This window comes from Branchiostoma floridae, chromosome 16 (genome assembly GCF_000003815.2).
Source record: "Branchiostoma floridae strain S238N-H82 chromosome 16, Bfl_VNyyK, whole genome shotgun sequence".
NCBI classification, from domain to species: Eukaryota; Metazoa; Chordata; class Leptocardii; order Amphioxiformes; family Branchiostomatidae; genus Branchiostoma; species Branchiostoma floridae.
This window is the reverse complement of record NC_049994.1, coordinates 12,565,542-12,584,204: the sequence shown is the minus strand read 5'-3', so window position 1 is coordinate 12,584,204 and position 18,663 is coordinate 12,565,542. Positions and strand designations below refer to the sequence as shown.

At 40.9% G+C, this 18,663-nt stretch overlaps 1 protein-coding gene across 2 annotated transcripts in view; it reads left to right on the top strand.

The window, feature by feature from the left end:
- The window catches only part of LOC118403661 (cyclin-dependent kinase 6-like), a 30,789-nt gene that overhangs the window by 8,954 nt on the left and 3,172 nt on the right, over positions 1–18,663 (top strand). For both annotated transcript variants that reach the window (XM_035802440.1, XM_035802439.1), the window contains exons 3-7: positions 14,538–14,673; positions 15,717–15,884; positions 16,620–16,729; positions 17,048–17,098; positions 18,403–18,538. In XM_035802440.1, the coding sequence (XP_035658333.1) occupies positions 14,538–14,673; positions 15,717–15,884; positions 16,620–16,729; positions 17,048–17,098; positions 18,403–18,538 (601 nt within the window). The remainder of the gene's footprint in view (positions 1–14,537; positions 14,674–15,716; positions 15,885–16,619; positions 16,730–17,047; positions 17,099–18,402; positions 18,539–18,663) is intronic.

The window sequence follows — 18,663 nt, the reverse complement described above, 5'->3', positions numbered from 1 at the left end:
TTCGATTTTGTGATCACTACAATGGGAGAAAATGCCTCGTACAGTGTCAAACACCTTGCAAAGTCTGTCCGTGGTTTTGTGGCCGGTAGCCTTCGTGCTTTGAACTCAGGTGAATAGGAGGACAGGACAGATGTCCTCACCTTACCAAGCTGAAAAGATTGATAGATATGACAGCGTTTAAGACCCCTGTCACCTCTCCAGGTACTTTTTCAGTGGGGTAATAGCCAAGACATGTCAGCGTATCGGATGTCGGGCGATTTGTGTAAGGTGTAAAGTGTGAAGGGGGGTGTGGACACTGGGTGACTAGCGTGGTGGGAGGGGGGTGTACACAAACAACTCACCATCGCATAGTTGTGGTTTGGTGTGGGTGTGGATATGCAATCCTTGCACATGCTTTTGCAAACCACAGAGAAAAACATGCCATTGTGAAGAGACTCCTGTTAGGTGTGTAGGAGGTACTGTAAACGATGCACCTGAAAGGCGTCGTGAAAAACATGTTTTGTTCACCTGTGCACAGGTATGCACGACAAATGCCACCTGAGCAAAAGCGCACTTGTCTACTTATAAAGGAAGAATACAGGTCAAGTTTGTCTTCTGCTATATAGAAGTATGTCACATGTAGGATATGTTTGTTCAACATATAGTTTGTCCAAAACAACACCGAACAGGGCTCTTAACATATAGCTGTTACTAATAATAAGCTGATAGGGGTCATGCATATTTACCTGTTGTCATATTGAAATATTTTGGTGTTCAAGTAGACCCAGGTATTCTTGCTGTACGTAGTGGAGACCCAAACACACAGTGTCTCTTTGTGCTGATAAATTGAGCAATAGCAAAAGTCGTTTACTCTAGTTGATACCGAATATCATTTGTCAGATGCTTTGACAGCTTTTAATATTGATTTTACAGACTGGAACATTCTATCAATACTCATTTCAGGTTGCAGATTTTTAGTAACAAATTTCTCAACGACCTGAAGTATATAAATGTCCACTAAAATGTTGCCTTTAAGTCCAATATGACTATTGATGGTTGTTTTGGAATTGAAATTGAAGGCTGGATTACTGTAGTTTCTCAAGTAAAGTACAATTTTTCAAAGTTTCTAGATTTAAAAAAATGTACTCCTAGTCATTGCCAAAGTTGGGTGCATACTATATTTGAAGTTAAGGCACAAAAGGGGTATTTTCTATAATCAAGAAAAGACGGTAGTAATGCAGAAATGTACAAAACCGTTTGATTCAAGTTAACTAATTCAACGTCTGAGTTTTAAATGGAAAACCAGGTGAAAAAAGAGAAAGAAACACCAGCGAAATATTATGTGGGTCATACACGTAGGTCACCCATTTTTTTAAGATGCAATAAGCGAATAACAGATAGATCTGCAGAAGAAAATATATTGCATACTCTTTTTCTAGTAAAGATGCAGGCAAGCTCACACGAAGACGAAGCTTGGTGCTTTTTCTGGGGTAGATCTGGGGGTGGGTGATTCAACCCCTGATGACATTAAAACCTCCAGACCCTCCACTCTCCCTCAGATCTTTGTCCCAGACTTTACAGGGAAGGCTTGGTCATTCCCTTGTGACTGCATTCTTGTGTAGGTGGATGTAATGGTCTTGAAAAAATAAGGAACCAATATCTTAGAGGAACTTAAGCAGACTTCAAAGGCAGGTGGGAAGAAAGTGAAAGTTGGGAGATGGCCACAGGAATTTGTGTGGGAGGTCGAAACCAAAGTAGTGCTTTTCTTCCTTGTCAGGAATTTATTTTTTTCAGACGGACACAGTCTCTGAGTGTTTCTTATGATAGTGAATAATGTCCTACTCAGGGCTTTAGCCAGCTCGAAACTTTTTTCCGTCAGCCAATTCCAATCGTCGCGAAAACCGCGAAAATTGATTAGAAGGACTGAACTGAGACCTTGAAAAACGGGTTTTAATGAGATTATCGTATGCGAAAGGGTGCCGACACACATTGTCAACAATCATAACAATAGCAAAACAAACAGTGTGTGGCTTTTACGGTCGTGGACGGCGTCCCCAAGCCGCCTGTAGCTTCCAACCAAGGATTTTTGTCCGTCAAGGTTGACGGATTGGTTTGAAAATTTTTCCGTCAGACGCAGCAAATTTCCGTCAATTGACGGAAAAACGGACGCTGGCTAGAGCCCTGGTCCTACTACATGTATATGTAAATGTTGCTTTCCTGTTCAAGTCATAATTTTGTTTGTACAAATATTTCTGACCCACTCAACCAGAGTGTTGGATGTAGGCCCTGGTGTTGGAGTACAGAAAGGATTTTTAGCTAGCAGGAACAGCGTGCAAAATACCCAATTGCACACTTGCACAGGGTGCAACGTAGATTTTGAGCCTCAGAACTCGATTTTGTTGTCAATTTACTTGTAAGAAATAATGGGACTGTGGCAACTCCGTTTCATATCAGCCAAACATGGATGTATTGTACCTTTTTTTTCTCAGAAATTAGTGAATTGTACCTGGTGGTGCAACTTGAAATTCAGTTGTGCAACCTAGTTTTTGCCCCAGGTTGCACACATGCAACCTGGCTCAGAAAAGTATTTTGTACACTGAGGAATGTCTTCTTTAGGCCCTTTTCATCTCAAGAGATTCAATGACAGCTTCAGTCATCATTACCACAGCATCCGTCAGTTACTGGCCGCTTGAATTGCATGTTCAAGTTCCGGTGTATAGTCTTAACACTGAGTGGAGGTATGAGACATGAGTAGACATAGCGTAGAGCCATTGAAGTCTCTCGCAGGAAACTAACTGCAAAGTGAACATGCGCTTTGATGTTATCTCAACCGCAAACTTGAAGTACAACACACGTCTCTTTTCCCCTCCTAATATTACATTGACTTTACAGTAGGCTGTCAGAAACACTGCAGTGATTTTTTGCCACAGCATTCTGTGAAAGCAAGAGCTGCAGTAGCAGACCTTTTATTTAACCTACAGACAAACAGGAACTTAGAAGGCATTGGTCATTACCTGGTAGGTATGTCTGTACTTGGTATATCTGTATCAATAGGTATGTCAATACCATACTGACTTCTTTGCAAGCCTTTAGCTGATCAATGCATCCATCCCATCTAGGGTTGGACAAGTTTCCTAAAACTCACTTGTCCTATCAGGCAAGTACGTGTAAAGTTTACTTGCCCAAATCAACTTTTCACTTGCTCAAAATCTTAATGACATTTTCCATTGTATTTTCACTAATGCAGCAATGAAATTCTTTGATGATTGGCTCTATTTTTCTGTGTAGACCAATGCGTTATGCTATGACTGTAAATCTTATATATAGAAATATCTTATGTTGGGCAAGTGGGGTTGGACGTGCGCTTGCTCTATGAGCACTTTCTGTTCCCCTGGACAAACAGACTAGTGGACTTGTCCAACCTTGGCCAGCTAGGCGTAAAAGTGGGTACCTGACCTCTAGATCTATCCGGGAGGTATATTAAAGGTGGTGGAAGGTGAGGGATGGGCTCCGCCTTCCTATACCTGCCCTAGACTCAACGGATAGCAAATGCTCACCTTATGGCATCAAAAAGGCTATACAGCTACCTTCTAATCTCCAAGCAGATCCTACGGTGCCATAAGATAGTGTCAAAGTAGGCCAAGGAGGATAGCTGACCAAAGGGAGTCAGACGGGCACATACACACTCCTAACTGGCTTCACTCCTCTGCCAGCTTTTGATACTATCTTATGCTACCGTAGGATCTGCTTGGAGATTACTACCTTCACCTTTACTTTTACGTGACAGTCACCTGGTGGGAAAGCTCCAATCTTAAGAAGCAGGATTAGTTCAAAATTCTTTCCCTTAAGGATCAAGTGTCACTGTCTGAGATTCACACATTGTCTCTTCAAAACAGGCATTGTCTTCCCAATGGCCCATCCTTGCTGAAAGATTATTACATTCCCTCCTTCCCACAAAGACACCTTTATGACATTAGACCCTTTAGTGAAGTTAGTTGATAAGGGTGTAATAAGTGGTCTCTTTGGAGAAGGAGCGACCTTTCAAGCATGGCGACGACAAAACACCCTTTTGTCTAAGTTGACAATTTGGAGACAGTGTAGGTGACAGGAGGAATTCTATTGTTTTGATCGTCAAACCTCCTTACGTCGTCCTGCCCTTAGACAAGGGCCAGCGACCTTTTTCACCTGGCGGCGACTTCAAAGGCTCGGCGATAAATACAACGTTAAGAGCTCTATTCGCTCAGGGGAATTGTTTCCGGGGATTTGCGACACAGACGTCTGTCAGTTGGTGGAATTAGCGTCCATTCATTACTCATGCTGTAAAGGGGGAGACAATGAGGGCTACAGCGGAGAATGTTTCGCCATTCATGTGCATTGTGGGTCGAGGGGACGGAAACGTGTAAAGGATTTGGACGTTTACATCTGAAAGCTTAATCTTGGTCTAATTGTTGTTTGATTTATCGGGGTCCTGTTATCTGGGAGGTACATGTAAATATGGCAGGGGACACACCAAAGCGTAACAACGCAACTATCTGGAAACAGTATCAAGTCTCTGCACAACTTTCAAACTCAGTCAGTTTGTTTAAATTTTTGCCTCAAATTACCTTGGTTGTTCTTGAGACCTTCGTTGTAATGTTACCGTGTTTGCAACTGACTTGTCGGACTTTAACCTTGTACAATACTTTAACAGTGCGTGATCCGTGCGTGACAAAAACAGACTGGAGAAACAGTACCCCGTCTTGTCCTGTCTAATGTTCCAAGTAGGAACTGGTCCGAAAGATAATTATGTATATTATTAGGGTTGTCAGATAGCAAATACGTATATCATGACATACCTGTACATTGGTTGATTCATTTGCCAAAGAATTTTTGTAAAAATCATTTTTCAAAAATCTAAGGACGAAAAGTCTCTTCACGATTTTGTATTAAAAGTAAAAGACATTGAAATAATTCAAATACATGTAGCAGTTCGATTGGTCGTAACTCCAAGGATTCTTAAAATTTTTGGCAAAGACGCGACAGGCACGACATAATTAGTATCAATTTAGGTTATGTAGAGCAAGATATGGTCCTTATGTAGCTCAGGGCCTTTGTCGCAGGATCAAAGAGTGTTTTGGAATGCGAAGGAAATCCCTGTAAGCTCTGCAAATCAAACACTGCACTTCGAAGTAGGTAACACTCTCTGAAGCCCTGCAGGGCTGTCCCTGCTAAACTCAGGAAACTCTAACATCGTGGGAAGGCCTCTTGACAACCATCGGTTACCACGACAACCGTGCGGAACCCTCTCGCTAGGAACAGCTGACTGGAAAAAAAAGATTGCGCCAGCCTTTGAAGTTGTCTGAATTCTCTGCAGCATTCAGCTTACCCGTCCTGTCCACCCCCGGGAATGCCACGTGGTAGGGTCCTGTCAACAGGGTTGGGTACATATCACTGTATAAATAGGTAAGGACTTGCACTCTCCAGAGTGTTAGGGTCAGGAAGTTTTCTTAGCATGGGCGGTCCTGTCTGAGTGTTGACCCCGAGCCGCGACCTTTGCCCAGTTGGAGTGGCCTGTCAGGCCTGGTTGAAGAAAGGCTGAAAGGCCTCGCACATATGCATGTGTCAATATAGTACCTGGCAGTACAGGATTTACGCATTGTGGGGAAAGGCTGTTTCAGGAAAGGGAAAATATAGGGGAGGAACATAAAAGACGTTTGAATTTTGGTGTTCCATGACCTCATTAGTCATTTCCAAATGATTCCATTTCCAAGGAGAATTCTTACAACAATTCTTCACAACACGTTGGTTGGGGCGGCATTTGTCCTTTCAGTTGGGGATGTAAAGCCGATGCCCCCATGTAGGGGGAGCTTTACGCACTCCTCTGGCCATAAACCTCTGCATGTAAAAGAACCCAACACACTTGTTGAAGAGTGACCCACTGTGCTTGGCTAAAATAAGCTTCTATTGCACTTCTGCTACTACCAGCTACAAGTTTAGAAAATCATCATGGTTCACCTCAGTTACACTGTGTTTTAATACATATAATGATATGTTTATTGCAAATTAATATGATTTAATTATAATACATCTTTTATGTTTTAGTTATGCTATAATCATACCCAAGCCTGCGATTGTACTCTATCCTACTGTTTTTATGGAAATGACTGTTACCACAGAATGTTTTTAATCCAGCCCAATGTTTTTGTGAGTTGTTTGGCTAACCCCTGAGCACGTAAACATATAAAAGTTTGAAGAACAAACAAACTTAAAGGTCAGAAATCGTTGGAAACTGTCGTCACAGCAAAGCCTAACAAACTTAATTGTATGAGGAGGACCGCAACTTGAAAGGCGGCGCCATCTCCCTTATTATGATTAATTATAATCAGTTTAAAGAAAGGGCCAATGAAGTTGCTAATTGGAGGATGTTTGGGTGTGTAGTCTTTAAGCGTTAGAAGATTACCTCTGGTCTGGGCAAGGTGGCAAGATTAAAGCATTCCTCAGGTTGTATGGTCTAACCTACCAGACAAAGCAGCAGAAAAGACGACTATGAAAACATGGGGGTGATTGACGAACTTAACACATTAATTTATTGGCTTTGTTTAACAAGTCTCCGGAAAATTATAGATACTTTTGTAAGAAATAAAATTTAAGGTTACATAAAGATGAAACATGTAGTTTGGATTTTTTAGAATTTTTAGAAGTATTTTGATATTGTCCCTCCAGGAATTTCCCCCCTACTTGGCAAGTGTTCTGCTCCAGTTTCCCTCAAAGGGCCCAGATAATGGCTGTTGAGATGTTTGTCCATAATTAAGGGGGTTAAAATGTCATGAGTGCAACCGGATTCTGCATACCAGTGGTTGCTGGGGTGCCACCCAATCTCGGAATCCCCTGCCCGCCTGCGCTATTTTTAGCAGCCTGGCGTGATTGTTTCCATGCAGACTGAAAAGGTGATCTTTGGGTGATACCACTAGAGGAACGGGTAATGCCATCAGTCACAGCTACGAGAATTTGTAGTGATAGAACTCTTTTATGAAAACACATTCCTAAAATTTCTCTTTTGAAGATAGTGCTCTAACATGTATTGTTGTGTATTGAAAGACATTTAAAAAGTTGTGTTTGTTCAAGTACTTGAGTGGTTAATGATTACACCTGCACCCCCAGACTTTGGACATGTCTGGCTGATGATAAATTTGCATGTTTTGTTGCTGCCGTCTTTTAATAAGTTTACCTGTAAGCATCAAAGGAAGGATATTCATACTTGTAGAAGTAGAATAGTAAGAATTACAAACATTGCCTGATTGTAAATTCTCAATTATCATGGTTTTGACTTATAAAAAAAAGTTGTTTGTATAGATTAATGTTTGCAAATGAAATAGAGCCATATGTAGGTCATGCTTTGATATTGATTTTCTTAATTGTTTCAAATGTCCAGTCAAAACAGACTGCAAAAAATATATCCAAATATTTTTCCAGATACCAAGGAGATACTTTTGTTTACAAAGGTTAAAGGCAAAGCAATCTAGAATAGAGTAGAAAGAAAGTCAATGTTTAGAAAAACACCCCAAAAGTGGCCTTTGACATTCTGTGTTGTCCCCCTCTCTTTGTTCTGTGTCAAGCCATCTGCAGGACAGGTGTTTCATGTAAGGATAATGACTTCTTTATTGTCGCTCAACCATAATGACCTCTTGATTGCATACCTGCTATGCTAATCTGCGAGCTCTATTTCTTCACCTGTTCTTGTTTCCCTTCCAAAGTCTTCCTGCTTTCTGTTGGAGCCGAGATTTGTTATTCCAGGGCTGTGTGGAAGTGTTTGACGGCAAATAGAAGGTCCTTTCTTCCGAAATTCCGAAACGTGCACTTACTGTTGGCCTTCAGTCGAAGGAGAGCGACAAATATAAGACGCTGTACGGGATTGAGACAAGGATGGGAATAGTTTGAAGGAATGCCGGAGACGGAATTCTTGGCACAGAAGGGTCATGGTGGGGCATGGGAAATAGAGTGTGGAGCTGTGATCTTGGACTTCAGTAATATTGAGAACTTGGGTGGGCGACAAGAGGAATGTAAACTCTGTCCGAGCACGTGCTTCTCACCAAGATATTTAAATTTCGCGCCCTATGACGTCATAGCGTGATCTCTATGCAATATTAGTGCTCTTCGATACTTGTCAAATTTTTGCACCAACATTTATTCTGATAATGTCAGAAACGGGAGATGTATCTATTTTTTCTTCTTTTTTCCTCTGTATTTTGTGTCAAGAACGAGACATAAAGCAGACAGACCTACCACAGGCTCCATGTCATCGGCGAGTAAAAGACCTTGGAGCTATTTGACCCTTAGCAAATGAAAAATTTAGGCTGTCTCTTCCAACCTCTTCTATGGTGTGACTTAGTGTCTTTTTTGTCAGCTTCAGCAAAGTCAAAGCCAATGTATGTAACGGTAGTGACAGTCTTGTCATAAAACACAGCATCAAACCTTGTAGATGACTTTTATTGCTGATGAAGTTGGGTAACAGACACTGTCCAATGCAGTTGTGAGATCTATGACAATAAATCTTTGAGAAGTTGAAAAGGAACTTTTTTGCAGTGTTTCAATTTGTGCTTGAAGCAATGCAGTAGCACAATGCATTTATCTAACAAGGAAGACATACTGGTATTTGCGGTATTATGAATTAATGTTGGAAGGGTCACCACAAAAACTGTGAAAATAAAACCACTTTGAAGGTTTCAAGGTTAATGGCACAGCAGCAAATCTTTTACACGTTCTTTTCATGTGCTTTCTATTTTCTAATACAAATATTGCATCATTGTCAGTACATGTGCCAAAGCACAGTTTCACTTCAGACTTCCGTTGGAAGTATTGGGCAGATGTTGACCTTGCCTGCAATGTTTGGTCCCAGGACAGTGGTGAAGTATTCTATCACCCACGTTTGTCTATACTAGTTTCCGTTTTGCGATTTCCTGTTACCCCGGGCCATGGACTCTCCAACAAGAGGACTTCTCATACGCTGAATTGGCACTTGGAAGATCCTGATTTGGTTTTCATCTCAAGGTAGTGACCGTATGTGCCACTGACATCTGTCAAAGACACTCTCTGCCATGAAAAGGTCTTCAAAAGTGGTCTCGTGATACTGATAGCTCTTTACATGACCCCTTCAAAAAATGTATAGCTTTAGTTGAATATCACAAGACAGTTGGCAGTGAATATGTGGTCACTTTGGTCAGGTGGTCCTTGTGTAAAGGTGTCACTTGTACAGGTTTGATAATGTAGACATCCTTGTGTGATCAAAGCCATAATACACTTTCAGCAGGGCCTGAAATGTTTTTCAATGGTCAATCAGAGCATTAAGGGCTGAAATTACAGGAAGCCCAAGTTAGGAATTCACACTACTTTAAAGACCACTCACACTGAAGGATTCGGCACTAGGTTTTTTTTATGTGGTGGGTAGATGTTCCTACACACAATCCCTCTGGCATTTAAAGATCTAATGTATTTTCCAGAAAAAAATGTTCATAGAATTGGAATGTTAATAAAAGCATCATGACCTGGCAGCCAAGTTATATTCCACATGACTTGTGTAGAAAGTTATATTCCAATCATGAGAACTCTTTGTAGTTTACCATCTGTTAAATACATGTCTGCACCCACTTTGCAACACTCATAAGTTTTTGCCATTCTCTAAGTCTGTGCTTTGCTGGTTGCCTGGACACTAAAAGAACGACTACTAATGGGGGTATTTGTAACATTTCTAGGATTCCGTTTTATATTGTAGTCCTTCAGGAACCATACAGGTATAAGTGTTGAGTTTCCCTCTATGTCAATTGGCCGAAAGGTCAGGGTGTTAGCACAATATTTTCACACGGGAAGAAGATGATAAGAGTCCGTTCACAGAAAAAGCAGAGCGGAGAAAGAAGCCCAGGGCATAATTCACATCGGATTGTTGAAGAATTGATGACGTTTTACTTGTTTCTTTGTGTGTGTGCAGGTTGACAGGTGTTTGTGGTATGTAGCAATAGACAATGACTGAACATCTCTCCCTGTCTGCCTCAGTGAAAAGCCTAAAATGATTTACACCTTGTGTACAATCCCTCAACTACCTGTTTTGCTTTTAGTTGAAGAAATATTTTTGGAATTTTCATTAAGACAGATCATAATGGGTCATGTTCAACTTTTTATTAAGAACAAATAAAGATATAGATGACCTGTGGCTGTGACTTTGAATAATGTTTCTGTCATCATTTGGGGGTATTTTTGTACAAATCTATATTTTCATAATCTTAAATTACCAAATTAATCCATGTATGAAAGAAATGAATTTTTTAAAGGCAATTATTTGCATTAATTTTAATCAAAAAGAAATATAGATCTTTTTGTAACCATTTTATTTTGGCCAAAACAAATTGGCTCATCATAGCCTTCGGGGTGGGTTAAATTCAAGATCGGTCATTGAAAAATTTGTTTGATATTGTTAACCATATGTAAACATTAGCTTTCATTTGTGTTCTTCTATTTTATTTATTTATTTTGAGAAATCGTGTCTTCACCCCTCTTTTTAAATGGTGTAGTCCAAAAGGATTCAACTTGTTAGTCTTTCCTTTGTTCTATTCTTCAGTTGACCTTTCAGGGTCACTGCCAGGTACTTTGGCTGTCAAAATGTATTTTAAGCTCTGTTATTGTGAAGAATGACCCTTTGAACTTAGAACTTAGCTCATTATAAGCCAACGGCTTAACGTTGCACAGTCTCATGACTAATACTTTGTACCTGGTCATTTCTTATTTATGTTATCTGAAGTTACAATAGGAAGATGAAGGTTATTGGGCACTCACAAAGTGTCAAGGAGTCCCCCTGGTGATTATGATAACTCCCACTGTGTAACAATACAAGTTTTTGTGACCAAAACAGTCCTTTCTGTAAGATTGGTAAGAGTTTGTAGTGAGGGTCTGTTTCTAGGACACATAAAACCTCAGGTAGGAAGGTAACAATAGGCTAGTCCAGGAGTCCCCTTGTGATTATATATGATAACTCCCACAGTGTAACATCCAGAAGTTTTTGTGACCAAAACTCTTTGCCTTTCCTTTTCTCATAAGTGGTCGCCTTCCTTTCTGTAGAATTCGTGGCTATGGTTCGTTTCTAGGACACATAAAACCTCAGGTAGGAAGGTAACAATAGGCTTGTCCAGGAGTCCCCTGGTGACCTAACCCCTGCATGGTTTACATGCATACTGGACATACCGCACATACCCAGCTTAAATGAGAAGTGATCCCAGCTATTCATCAACATACTTCAGAACTACATGTAAGTCTAGCCTGGAGCAGGCCTGACCAAAGTGGCTATCCTATTCCCACGCCAACTTCAATACTTCTGGTCCGTAATTATGATTCATCGGAAAGTCTTCACGATTGTGGTCAAAACTACCAAAGAAGAAAACTCAGTGAACTGATTAAATCTGGTTTGTGTGGAGAATCAAAGTGGTCACTACAGAAATGTATGTGTCAATGGGAAGAGTTGTCGAACTTTAAAGGGACCACCAAAAAGTGGTCACATTGGTCAGGTGGTCTTTATGTACAAAATAACAAATGTAGAGCTAGTCACTTGTACAGGTGAAGAAAATCAAGAAGTTTAGAATGCAGGACTGAGGGTCTGCATGGGGGGGTCTTGGTAACGCTTAACGGTGAATTCAGGAGGCCCGGTAACGGTTAACGGTAAATTCAGGAGGCCCGGTAACGCTTAACGGTAAATTCAGAAGGAGTTACAAAACATAACACCGTTGAAAGTAACATTGACGTGCATTCCTATTCATACAACGCTAGAGTAGTTATATCAATGGGGGAAGATATCCGACTAATGACAAAGCAAAAGGTGCCCAGAATCCGGAGGAATGACAGGGACGATGTCCATGGCATCTGTAAGTTGACGGAGGCAGAGTTCCCGGCTCGCCACAGAGACGGCGGCAGCAAATGTCTTATGGAGGGATTGAACGATTGTTTCAGCACATGGAGCGCCGAAGGCGCGAAGCATCCCAGGGGGGTCCAGGGGTATGCTCCCCCGGGAAAATCTTAAAATCAAGACCCTCTTAAATGCTGTTTCCTGCATTTTCGGCAAATTTTGCCGACTGACTAAGCTAGGTTGATTTTGACATTTTCATCAAATTACACAATGATTATAGCTTTGGCCTCCACCCCCAGAGCCCCCGACATATTTTACCATTTCGAGCTCAGAAGGCACGAGACGTTGCAATATAAGTCCGGGAAAATTAAAATCTGGACCGTCTGAAACACCATTTGCTGCATTTTGAAGGACACATTTTGCTGTAAGACGAAGCTAAATGAAATGACTTTTTATTAGAGAGAAAAGTTTTTTTGTGCCTACCCACGCCCCTAACATATTTTCACCATGTCATCGTGAGCGCCAAAGGCGCCAGCCGTCGCAAGGAAGGTCCGGAGAAACCTCATTTTCTGCATTCTAGGAGTACTTTTTGCCCGAAACTAAGCTAAGTTTACACTGAAATCTGTATGAGTGATAAAGTTTTTGAGGGCGACGCTTCCGCAACATATTTTACCCTGTCCAGAGCTGAAGGCCGGGAGGCTCGGAGAAAATTTTGAAATCTGGACCCTTTGAAACGCCATTTCCTGCATTTTCCGGGGTTCTATCTGGCATTTGACTTCGTGTGTATAACGGGTTACGAAGAATGTCTTGGTAACGCTTAACGGTGAATTCGGAATAACAAATAACGGTTAACGTTGAATTGAAACGACCAATAACGCTTCACGAAGAATATACCGATAACGATTAACGTTGAATTAGAGCGGGTCGGTAACGATTAACGGTGAATTAAAATGGCTCGTAACCTCTCACCTCACCTCACCGGTCCCATAGCCTCACCGGCCGTAGGGGCAGCACATCCATCAACATAAGTTTTCCACCCTTTTCTGTCCTCAGCCAAGGTTGCAAGATGGTTGACTGTTTGTCAACGCTTAACGGAAAAAGGCATGCAGACCCTCAGGACTATCTGCATGCCCTTTTCTGTAAGGTGTTGTCAAGTTATTTTAACTCCCTGTGATGTATAAGGAAAGCATCAAATTCATCATAAAGGTGTTGTTGGGAACCCCCATGCAGGTCCTCTTCAAATGGTGGCATATTGAAAGATACTTGAAATGTATGAGTTTGTTTTCTTAGATGGACTGGGTAGATAAGAAGATACCTCAAGGAATTTTATCTGGTATATCTGATTACCTGTCAGTAAGGTGGCAAAGTTCCCAGGGTGCTCACCCAAGATTTATAGGTCATGATGCTTCTAGGGGGGGGTTACCCTCTCCCTACTGACTCTTCTCATAACTAATATCAGCCTGGCTGACCATTAAAGTTTGCTAAAAGTTACAGTCCAGACAGTCTGCAGTGAAAGTTGGAAAGATCACAAAGAATTAAGTTGCACACCTGATTGGGAATAAAAGTGAGAAGGAGAAAAAGTGAAACTATGCTTGAAGCAAGACCTTTTGAAAAACATTTATAGACCTCGCCTCGCTGTGAGAATTGAAAATACATATGACTACTTGATATTTCACAACTTCCAGTAAATCACTTTGCTGAAGAAAAAAACATTTAAAGATGATAAAAGACCACCTGCCCAATGTGAGCTGATTTTTTGCTAATCCTGACAATGGTGAACACTATCCTGTTGACCAAATTGTATTGATCTCCTGAGTGGTCTTCTTGGCAGTTTTAATTGCACATCATGTATGATGTAAGGTGTCTCAGCATTTTACCCCCCTCACTTGCAGCTGGTCCAGATTTGGGAGCTGATCTGAGAAGAATGCCCAGTATTTTGTGGCGGAACCCAGGGGAGGCCATGTTATCATGTTTGTAGTGTGGTACCCTGGTGGGAGTCTTTAGAAGGATGCTCACAATGTGTCGAAATAGACCTGGGGTTATGACAGGAATTCTGGCTAAGAAGGTTATGCTTTTGGAAGCATCTGTAACAGTATAACAGTGTGTAATTTATGGATTAACAGTGTAATTCAAGAAGCCATAGATGGATTCTCATATTCGGTGCGTGGTTTCACCTAACATGATAAGATTAAGGTGCCACCTGACAGCTTTCCTTGGCACTGCAGCATAGCTGCTGGTCTCCGTATCTCGTGTGCTGGACATGTTACGTTGACAATTTTTGGGTGGTAGATTACTGTTTTAGTGCAGCCTCATAGCTTTTATGTACCATTGTGTGAACGGGTTGGCGGAGGCCGCGGTTTTGGGGGTTTCGAGCATTGCATACGGCAGAGCAAGTTATCTCATGCAGCTGCGCCTCCTTGCAGAAAGCATTGGAATCTCAATCCCGTATGTTTTCGTATCACCTACCATCCAAGTCGGTGTCTGTTTCTTGTTGGGGGAGCAGGAGTTTGGGCTATTATTGGGGCTACCCACGATTCCCCCACAGCACATGCAAGTTTTACCCTGATCCCCACTGCCTAGGTTTGAAATTAGGGCCATAGCAAGTAAAGTTTATGGATGAATTCCTCTTCAGACTGCTATGCTTTCAACCTGATGTGAACATTTCAATAAGAAATGTCTTTCCTTCCATCTCCAGACTCCTTGACATCTGCCATGGGACAGTAGCAGAGAAGGAGACCAAGCTGACCCTGGTGTTTGAGCATGTGGACCAGGACCTGCACACATACCTGGAGAAGTGCCCTGCACCTGGGCTCGGGCCCGACAGAATAAAGGTACGTTTCTGGTGTTTATAGTGTAACATCAACTCACATAATTCCACCAGGTGCCATAATACCGCCACATGAGGAGAAACACAAGTAAGGGATGTGCCAATGCAGCATCAGTAATCCTGAGGTATGTACACTTCAGATATTCAAGACAATCTTGAGAAGGCCTCTAGTATAACTAGGCAACTGGGGCCCACCCTTCGGATGGTGACTTAAGGCGCATGCATAAGGGTTAGCTTCACGTAGGTATATTCACTAGTGTGAAACCTCTACATGTAAAAGAACCCAACACACTTGACTACAGTCTGGCTTCCAGGCTGTTGGATTGCCAAGAAGGCTGCAGTTTGGCATGATGTTGCTAGAGGGCGTGGGGAAATTTACTGGTAGCACAAAATAGGAAAAGTTCCAGCTATTGGCTCTAAGAAGTATTGTGACCGTAGCATTGTGCTAGCTACAATGGTACCCATGGCTAATGCTGACATACTCAGCTCATCACTCTAAAACATGGGGAAGAAACCATTTCACCTTCCTAAAAAGCAGTTATTCAAGCAACTGGATATGATTGTGGAAACAGTCAGATGTTTCAGACACCCTCCAATGTCTTCTATCAGTGACACTGGAATCGGATGGTGTCTGAAACATCTGACCCTTTCCACAATCATGATTTTATCCACTTGCTTGAGTAACTGTTTTTTTTTTTTTAGTACAGTATCTTATTACCTGGATGTTTCAGACACCATCCAATGTCTTTCATCAGTGACACTGGAATCGGATGGTGTTTGAAACGTCTGACCCTCTTCACAATCATATCCAGTTACTTAAGTAACTACTTTTTGGCGTTTCTTACTGTATTACCTGGATGTCTTACCTTCATTGACGCATTTCACCTTGGCTTTCAAATGTTTAGCCTTTAATTTCTGATTTTTTTCCCTCCACTAGGACATAATGCATCAGCAGCTAAGTGGATTTCTAACCTTCATTGATGCATTTTACCCTGGCTTTCAAATGTTAAATTCAAATGTTAAATTCTGCTTCTTTTTCCCCACCAGGACATAATGCATCAGCTGCTAAGTGGGGTGGAGTTTCTGCACATGCACAGAGTGGTGCACCGCGACCTCAAACCACAGAACATCCTGGTCACCAGTACCGGGCAGGTCAAGCTGGCGGACTTCGGCCTCGCAAGACACTACAGCTTCCAGATGGCTCTGACATCTGTGGTAAATGTGCACTTTTAATTAGTTTTCTTTATTTCATTGTTATAATGTTTTTAATGTGCAAAGTAAACAAACAAACAAGTACAAATATGTGTACTTCATTTATTTTTCTATATCAAATTTAGAAAGAAATGTAAGATCTAGGTTGAATATATATCTGCCACCCAAAAAAATTATATACCTGCCACCCGCAAAAATTGCATCTTAAGAGATCTCCAGAACAGTGTCCCCCAGTTACATGCACTCCTGTATATCTAAACTGTACATACCTGCGGAGACTGCACTAGAGATCACTCACGCACACTGTTTTTCTAAGTGGCGGAATTATTCAACCTGGCGGATAAATGTGATTGGACCTGTTGTATAAGGGGTTGCGCATTTAGTATTACAATGTGAAAGTTAAAATCATCTAAGAAAATGAGAGCTGAAAGTTTCATTTACTGCTATTATGATTCTTTTTGCTTTACCAGTCTTTGTGGGTATGTATCATACGTGTATGTCTCAAAAACCACCTGTTAATATTGATTCATAGCAGTTGTATACAGACTATTCATTGACGTCATAGTAATTAGAATTTGAATCCCCGTGTCCATATTAGCAGTTAATTGGATTAAGCAATGGCATCTTTGTGTGCTTTAAGGGCGGACAGTGTAATCCAAAATGACGCAGATGACGTCAAATGAAACAACTGTATACTAAAGATGCAATTGTGTGACGGCTGTTCTCTTTACCGTGCAGGTGGTTACACTATGGTACAGATCTCCAGAGGTGCTGTTACAGGCATCGTACGCCACCCCTGTAGACATTTGGAGCGTTGGCTGTATATTTGCAGAGCTACATACTAGAAAGTGGGTAACTACAATAACTTGCTTTGATTTGCATTCCAATAAAGTTTCAAATGTTAGCTGTCATATTATGTTGCATAGATGATTATCTTCTAACACATCTTTTTGTTTCTATTCTTCATTGATGCAATGAAAAGTAACATTTGGTATGGTGAGCTGAGTAATGCTTTTGTCAAATTAATTTGTCATTTGTCAAATGGTCATTGTGGTAACTTGAATGTGACATTGTTTCATTATAGTGAAATTTGCAACAATCTATCTTAATTGTTTGAGTAATTATTTCCAACTGTACTTAATGTTGATACATGTATATTTTTACAGACCAATCTTCCAAGGGAATTCAGATATAGATCAACTAAATAAAATATTTGAGTGAGTATAAAAGATCTTTGTGACAAACTTGATTTTCTTTCTCTTTTTTTGTCTGGATCTGTCAAACCATCCTCCATCTCTTTATACATTTTCCTGTCATATTCAGATGGATCTGCATACAAACACATTCATGGGGGACAACATTATGTTCAGAGGCCAATACATTCAGACAATCCCCTAGCTGTTTAGGGCTAGGTTATGTCAGACCATAGGGGTTTAACCAAACCATGTGCTGAAAGTTCAAATAAAAAAAGAGCATGTATCTTCGATCTTTTCAAACATTGCATAGTTTCTTATGAATGAATAAAAAAACATATCCCTCTTCATCTGTAATACTTTTGCATTCATCTCAATCTCTTTTTGAACAAATTTCTATTTCCACAGTTTAATTTTGACATTTAGAACCTACTTGTCCACATGTTACTCTCTGATCAGGTCCAACATGTGGGTTTAGTGTTCTGGATGCAAAGCTTTATGTATGTGCATCTCTGTCTTCGCTGTGTTTCTTAAAGTGTTCAGGTCTGTCAACTGAGAGGGAAAGAAGTGAGTATGGTGTCCTCTCTCTTGCTGGTGTGTCTTTGTACGAATTCTACCTTTATGCATGTCTTTGTGTCTTTTATACATCACATTGCCTTGCACAACCATGTGTGCATGCTATGACATTGGACAATGCATCTTGAACCAAACCAGCATCCCCATTTCTAGCTTTCCAGCTTAAAGATGAACTTTTCTTCTTTTTCTGTGTGTCCCTTTTCAATACCATTCTTTACACTGTTTGATGCATGTTCTGTTGGTGTATTTTAGTGTGAAGTGGTCTCATAGCACTGATGCTTGTGCCTTTGTTTTGTGTGTTTTGCATGTTATGGACATGAAATTTTATGTCTTATTTGATAACGTACATTAAAGATTTTATCCAGTGCTTACACATGCTCTAGATTAATGTATGAAGCAAGTTATGTATGTGAGTTCATTTTAGTATGATACAACGCGTTAGCTTACATTCTACATTTGTTTTCTTTTACTTTGCATAGCCTATAGAATATACATGTGCATGTATTTGAATGTTACTTTATACAAACATAGCCAGTTACCTTGCAGAGTATGTATCACTTTGCCTTACATTGTACAAATGTACCTGTTACAGTTGTTGACTTGTTGTGCAATAAACTTTGACTTTGCTTGACTTGACTTGCTGCTCAAATAGCTTTCGGCAATACCTCTTGTCTTTTTAATGTTGAAGACACACTCCTGACATTGAGGAATCAAAGGAGTAAAGTATTCTTTTCCTGTTCCCCCTTCTCCAGTGTAATAGGTACCCCCATTAAGGAGGAATGGCCGGAGGAGGTGTCGTTGCCATGGTCGTCCTTCCAGCCCCGCCCGGGCATCCCGCTGGAGTCCCTGCTGCCTGAAGTAGAACCACTAGCAAAGGACATGTTAGAAGTGAGGAGAGAATCTTTCCTATTGAATGTTAAAACAATTTCTGACTCCCTCTCTCTATCCGGTTTAACGTCCATTGTTTCCCATCTTGTGAGGGTTGGATGTTGCGGGATGTTCTTCAGATTCCT